The sequence below is a fragment of the Conger conger genome, chromosome 4 (genome assembly GCF_963514075.1).
Source record: "Conger conger chromosome 4, fConCon1.1, whole genome shotgun sequence".
Taxonomy (NCBI): domain Eukaryota; kingdom Metazoa; phylum Chordata; class Actinopteri; order Anguilliformes; family Congridae; genus Conger; species Conger conger.
The window spans coordinates 8,603,909-8,611,112 of NC_083763.1; the positions used below are offsets into that span (position 1 = coordinate 8,603,909).

At 51.0% G+C, this 7,204-nt stretch overlaps 1 protein-coding gene across 9 annotated transcripts in view; it reads left to right on the forward strand.

The window, feature by feature from the left end:
• si:zfos-588f8.1 overlaps positions 1-7,204 on the forward strand; it is a 72,934-nt gene that overhangs the window by 36,492 nt on the left and 29,238 nt on the right. For all 9 annotated transcript variants that reach the window (XM_061240869.1, XM_061240876.1, XM_061240867.1 and 6 more), the window contains exons 3-9: positions 1,552-1,646; positions 3,478-3,540; positions 3,972-4,071; positions 4,856-4,956; positions 5,667-5,796; positions 6,731-6,820; positions 6,978-7,094. In XM_061240869.1, coding sequence (XP_061096853.1) covers positions 1,552-1,646; positions 3,478-3,540; positions 3,972-4,071; positions 4,856-4,956; positions 5,667-5,796; positions 6,731-6,820; positions 6,978-7,094 — 696 coding nt within the window. The remainder of the gene's footprint in view (positions 1-1,551; positions 1,647-3,477; positions 3,541-3,971; positions 4,072-4,855; positions 4,957-5,666; positions 5,797-6,730; positions 6,821-6,977; positions 7,095-7,204) is intronic.

Consider the following 7,204-nt stretch of genomic DNA (forward strand, 5'->3'; position numbering starts at 1 on the left):
ACACTGAAACGGGTCATGGGGTCACGGAGAGGGGTCTAAATTAGGCAGTCTCCACTTCCCTGTGGAGAGCCTCTTACCCTCTTCTCCTTGCGAAATCTCCGTCCCCCTCACACACCCCCACCACAGCACCAGCCCTGTTTGTGATTCTCCGGACAGACTCCCCCCTCCGGAAGGGGGTTGTTGAGCCCCTGTTTGCGGGGAACACTGGTCCCCATTCAGACCCCCGGCAGCCCCTGTGCCCCCAGCCGAGGGTGGCATTGGCCTGGGGGGAGTGCTCTCATTGGTCTGAGACACCCGGTGTTTCCCCTGCATCGCCCACGGCTCCCACAAGCCCAGCTCTGTGTCTTCAGCTCTGACCCTTCCTCCTGTGTCACACACATACAAACACATGCATACGCATACACACACGCATACACACACGCATACACACACGCATACACACACGCATACACACAAACTCTTCACGCACATACACACACACTCTCCACACGCACATACACATACACACACACATACACACACGCATGCACACACACTCCACGCACATACACACACACACACACACACACACTCCCCACTCACACCCTCTTCATACACATACACACACACGCACACTTTCCACACACACACACACACACACACACACACACACTCTCACACACACACACACACACACGCTCTCTCTCTCTCCACACACACTCTCCACACACAAACCCAAACACACACACTCAACTCTCCACTCTCAGATCATGTCTGTCATGTTATGAGCGTAACAGAACAACGTGACCTTCATACCAACCGGCACTTGGCCGTGAAATGTTCCTGACCGTTTTTGCTATGATTATAAGTATTTGTGTTCTTGAGAAATTCATATATATTTACACATAGCTATTTTCAACGTTACTCTATTTTATTTACATATTTTCACAGTTATTCATTTTTTTAAGGCTTTTCCCCAGTTGGGACTGCCCGATCATGTTCGTCAGCGCTAGTTGGCGCAACGTTCGCCATTGATTGAGGAGAGCTTTGAGAAGCCGAGGCTCCTGATCTCCCCACGAGCCGGTCCAGTCTCCCGTCCGTTCAGCCGGCGCTGTGTTCGCGTGGCTCCGCGGACTTCACAAAGACGGGGCAGTGTTCACGTCAACTTTAAATAACCCATGAATGCGCTTTTATTGTCGGGTGTTCAGTGGCCTTTTGATGTTTGATTGCCTGTAATCTCTCCCCTTGTCCTTTTGTTGCTGGGGGGCGGGGGGGGGGGGGCTGTCTTTCATGGGCGGGATAATGGCCGCTCTGTTGTTGCCCGTCTCTGTTTGAGTTAATGGAGAGATGCTTTCGCACTTTGAGCTTCAGCTGGACTTCCCGCACAATGGGCCTGTTTTTTTCCCCTGTGGAGCACTCTGGGATTCATTTTCAGTGTATGATCTGCGTTCTACGAGTAATTAGTCATTGCTTTTTGTGATAACGGCAATGTCGGTGGAATTGTGGTACAAAATACAAAATATGTTTTAGACCCGTTTCCCTTACTAAAACGTGTTTTCTTTTCCATAACAGGCGTTTGGCAATGCGAAGACCGCCCACAACAACAACTCCAGCCGATTTGGGAAGTTCATCCAAGTCAATTATCTGGAGGGCGGTGCTGTCCGAGGGTGAGTCATTTTAGCCCCGAGAACTCGCTGCACTCGACAGTTTTCCCAAACTTTCACCTTTCCAGGGATCCATTTACATTTCACGACCTGGCAAGAGCTTGCGAAAGCGGTCGTGGTTTCTGCTGCACAGGAAGCAGCCTGCAGCACGCACCAGGAAGCTCTCATGCAGTCGCTGGTCGCGTAGCGACCTGTCCTCTGTGCTTCGTCATTTTGCTGCCGTCACCGTGGTTACGGCCTGAGTCAGAACGTGTCACTTCCTCCTCTGGCACAGGAAGTGGGGGCTGCAGGGGTGGAGGTGGGTCGGCTGGGTCGGCTGTGCAGGAGGTCACCGGGCCTTGAGATCATCTCTTCTTCACTTCCGGAGTTTCTATTATTGTGTCCAAAAGGCACCGTCTGTGCAAGAGGAGGCTATAAAAGAATAATATAATTGGAAAGGCGAAAACAAAGAGGAACTGAAGACGTTTAGTCTTCAGTCCCTTTCCTGACTGGCAGGGTTAAGTGTCTCTCACTCAGCATTGATTACAGCTGACGCTGTGGATTTGCCACAGACATGGCCTTTTTTTTAAAAAAGAACAAAAAAAGACGTGTTTTCCAGTAAAACGCCATTAAGTGCGGTTTTGCACGTACACATGAACTCAGCCCCCTCTGTCCGAATGACTTGCCTTCATATTTTGGCCACATATGAAATGGCAGATGTCGGTGGACTTCTTACCACTTATTACCACTTGAAAATGACGTGAGCAGTTGGTCATTTTGTGGCTTTTGTGCTTTTACGAGCTGTATAAATCTCATTGTAACAATGTGGGTGGTGCAGGACTTTTTTCTGTTTGCAGAAGAAGGTCCTTTACCCAATAAAGTCGCTTTATATATTGCGTTTTATGTACCGTCCCCCTCCAAAAGTATTGGAACAGCCTGCTTTTGGAGGGGACTGTATGTGGTCTGCATATCCCCTCAGCATCTTCAGTTGGCAACTTCTGAATGTGCCATTTGTGAAATACTTCAGCGAAAGGCAGATTGCAGATGCCCCTGCATGACTCCGCAACCCACAGCGGCTGAACTTCTGCATCAGTTGTTCCTCACTTTAAACATACGGCTATAAAAATAACCTGCCGGTGTGCTGGTGTTGCTTTTCTTAGAATCCTGAGAGCTCGGTGAGCGGCTCTCTGTGTTCCGACTGCACGGCGGTGAATCTTGGAGTAAACACACGAAAACCCCAGTCTCAGTTTTATGAAAAGACCTGTGTTGAGCTCCGATGCCGTAATCCGTAGGTTTGGAATGTAACGGGTGGGGGGGAAAGAAATATGCAAGATTTTAAAATATGCGAGTCAAACGGAATAGCTGCATAATAATGTTCGGAGATTGTATTGTGTGTGTGTGTGTGTGTGTGTTTATAGTGTGTGTACTGTATGTGTGGGTGGCTATGTGTCATTTTAAGCCTGGCCCAAGATAATGTAATAGCAGAAATGACTAGTAACTGTTTATTAGATTTGCACTACCCAATTTGTGTTCACACACATTAAGTTATGTGGTTAGCATTTTAATTTGCTTTGCCTTGCCAGTCTAGTAAAAACCTAATTTAATTTTTTTAACGACATTTTAACGGAAGCGCGGTAGCAGTGGCTAGCAGCGCTCTGTGGCTGTGGGCCTTGAGGATGTTGAGTTGTTTGCGTGGATTCTGTATCCTCATACGTGCTTTAACTTCCCCCCCTGGTCTGACTGTCAGGCCACTATCCACATGAGTTACCTCTGTGAACCGCAGCCGAGGGAGAGGGGGAGTGGAGCGGTCTGTGCTGAGTGAGTGTCTCTAAAATGGCTGACCCTCCCTTCGCAGGGCGGTTGTGGAGAAGTACCTTCTGGAGAAGTCTCGGCTGGTCTCCAGAGAGAAGAACGAAAGGTAAGGGAGCCCCGCGGGATGGTTGTGACCTTTGACCCCCCCCCGCAGACCCGCGTAACGACGTTGCGAGCGGTCCCTCCGGTGTCGGCGGTTCTCCGTGGGAGGGTCCTCGCCCGTTTCCCTGGAAACCCCCCCTGGTTTTTATTTAAGCTGTGATCCTGGGCCCTTAGCTCTAATGCGCTCCATGTGCACTTTAATTACTCCCGACGTTTTAGGAACTGTGTAATTTCAGCCCTCGCGGCTTCCAAACGCCGCCGACTAATTATACCGGCGCATTTTCATAAAGAAAATGAACAGCCTGGCCGGAGAAATGGTGGAAGCAACCGTGTGGCTGAACGGTTGTAACCGGGAACTGAAGGGATATTGGAGTTTGGCAGTCCTGACCAAATTTTGATGTAAAACCCCGTGTTGGAATTGCACTTTCCTTGCAGGAACTACCACGTGTTCTACTACCTGCTGATGGGGGCATCGGAGGAGGAACGCAAGGAGTTCAAACTTCTACAGCCGGAAGACTACCTCTACCTCAAGCAGGTACGCTGTTGTCGGGACCTCAGGACTACATTTCCCAGGATTCCACAGGAAACTACAGTGACAACTTACAGTGTTAACCCTACCGCCCTGCTGCTATGGGTACCTGTGCATCAGGTGTGCCCGCTTGGTCCTTTATTCAGTAAAGGTGGTTCTTTCTACCCTGTAGACAGCTGATTGTCATTATGGGGAACTTGCTGGTTATGTCTGTAGCTGAACAGTGTCTGGGGAACTCTGGGGAGTGTGGGGAACTCTGGGGCTGCTGGTTCCTGTTCTGGCCCTGCTGTGGGGCTCCTGAATGCACAGTGTGTGTTGTTGAGTGTCTGTGCACTGCATACCAATCAGTACTGCTTTGTTAATCCCCCTGTCCTTTCTCACCTTCTCCCTCTCCCCCTCCCTCTAAATCTACTGCCTTCCCTCCCTCTCGCCCCCTCCTTCTCTCCCTCCGTTTCTCCCGCAATCTTCTTTTCTCTCACACTCTCCCTCCCTTTGTCACTCCCTCCTTCTCTCCTGTCATTTTCCCTATCTTTCCCTCCCATTCTCCCTCAATCTCCTCTTTTTTTCTCATGCTCTCCCTCCCTCTGCCCCTCCCCCTTCCTTCCTTTCTCTCTCTCCTTTTGTCACACCCTCCTTCTCTCCTGCCCTTCCTCCCTCTCTTTCGCTCCTTCTCTCCCTCTCATACTCCCCGTTTCCCTCCTTTTTCTTTCCCCCTCTCTCTCTCTCCCTTCTTCTTCCTCCCTCTCTCCTTCTCCCCTTCCATCTCTCCATCCCTCCCTCTGTCTCACAGCAAAACTTTAAGATTGAAGATGAGGAGGACCTGCGGCACGACTTTGAGAGGCTCCAGCAGGCCATGGAGATGGTGGGCTTCCTCCCGGCCACTAAGAAACAGTGAGTGGAAGCCGTGTCATTTCCTGTTGTCGCCGTCGTCGTGGAAACCCGTTAAGAGCTAATCTCATCCCTGCATCGATGACAAAGCCAGACATGCAACCGCTGTGGTTGCATGCAAGCAGCCTTTCGTGCAAGTTGCATTTACGTTGTATGAAATTCGCTGACGCTCTTATATGCAGTGACTACGTAAGTCTAATCCTACATTTAAGCAGCAAAGAGCCAAATTAATTTTCCTCTTGGTAAGGCTATTAAACCTGACAGAATGAAGCACAACACAGTAATGAAATCTTTTATTCAAACTACAGCCATTGAAAACGGTTGCAGCAGGGTTCGACTTGTTAACAAAGGCACTGCAAAAGTTCCAACGAGCGAATGTGTGGATTGCCCATTGGCCAGGTCTCTTTGCCGGGAGTAGGAACATGATTGTGGACATGCATCTGCTTGTTTACCAGACCAGCGGAGAGGGCTTGGGCATGTGGCAGAATCTGGAATCTGAAATCTGAAATCTGAAATCAGAATCTGAAATCTGGAATCAGAATCTGAAATCGAGTCGTTCCGAGTCGGTGCGTCACTGTCAAACAGGGACAGAAATGAGCCTCCGGTGTCGTTTGAGATTTTACCAAGGCCGTCCTCCACGCAGCGTGGCTGGAGACCGAGCGGCCTCCGTACACTAACAGCCGTCTCTCGCTTCTCGTCCCTGTCCGCTGCAGGATCTTCTCAGTACTGTCGGCCATCTTGTACCTGGGGAACGTGACGTACCGCCGCAAGTCCACGGGCCGAGACGAGGGGCTGGACGTGGGGCCCCCGGAGGTGCTGGCCACGCTGTCCGACCTGCTCAAGGTGACGTCCCCCCTCCCGGCCGTGTGTTCAGCCCTGCAGGGCCTCCCTGGCTGAGGGGCGAGACCCCGTGTGTTCAGCCCTGCAGGGCCTCCCTGGCTGTGGGTCCCGACCCCGTGTGTTCAGCCCTGCAGGGCCTCCCTGGCTGAGGGGCGAGACCCCGTGTGTTTACCCCTGTAGGGCAGGGCCTCCCTGACTGTGGGTCCCGACCCCGTGTGTGGGGCGCCTGATTCACAGATTGGGGTCGCCTGAACATTTTGGGGTTAAAAAGTTAAATTTACAGAGCTTAAAAAAAAAAAAAAAGTGACATTACATTAGTTATTTAGCTGACTCCTTTATCCAGTGTCAACCCCCCCCCCCTCCTCCAGAGCAGTGTGGGTTTTAGGGCCTTGCTCAGCTGCACAGGTCTTATCGTGGTTACGCCAGGGCTTGAACCACCAACATGTAACTTTGTCGCTTTAAAATGTGTGAACGTAGGCAATGTGGCAAAATATCAGCCCATAACAGCCCAACTGTGATAAAGCACATTGAAAATACATTCCTCTGATTATCTCTGGTCTACTGCAAAACGGCTGCCCTGGCACAGGTGCGGGTAGGCAGGATAACGGTAGAATTGTGAATGAGGGATTTTAATATGGTTGGATTTATCTTTTTCCTCCTTCCTTGAATTTGCATATGGTGAACTGGTTATTGAGATTATTTCCATAGCACGGGGATATGAACTGCTTCACCTCAGGAGAACTACCATCATACCCCCCCAATCAGAAACCTAGCCGCTAATTCTATCTCTCCAGTGCCGTGAATACGCGTCTTCTCTGGTTGATTCGATTTGACATATTTTAAGATGTATACGTAGTAAAGATTATCGAAGAAAAACAGAATCGCCCGCTGTAATCCCGATGACTTATTTCCGTCGTGCTCCCACGTGGTTACGCAGGTCGAGGAGGAGCTGCTGGTGGAGGCGCTCACCAAGCGGAAAACGGTGACGGTCAACGACAAGCTCATCCTGCCGTACAGCCACAGCGAGGTGGGTGGTAAAGGTCAAACCGCCACATTAGTGCCCTTCACCGCTGCGCACGCCGCGGTCTCCCTGGGCCTCGGTCTCAGAGACCGCAGCTACGTCCGCCGAGCGTTTTTTTTTTACCCCACTCACCCGCGTTCCTCCGTCGATGTTCTTCCCCCAGGCCATCACCGCCCGGGACTCCATGGCCAAGTCCCTCTACAGCGCGCTGTTCGACTGGATCGTGCTGCGCATCAACCACGCGCTGCTCAACAAGAAGGACATGGAGGAGTCTGTTACGGTGAGGCGCCCGCCGGAACGATCCGTTACGCTTCTGGTGAACGCTCTGTGTCTTTGTGTTTGTGTGGGAGTGTGTGTGTTTGTGTGGGAGTGTGTCTGTGTGTCTGTGTG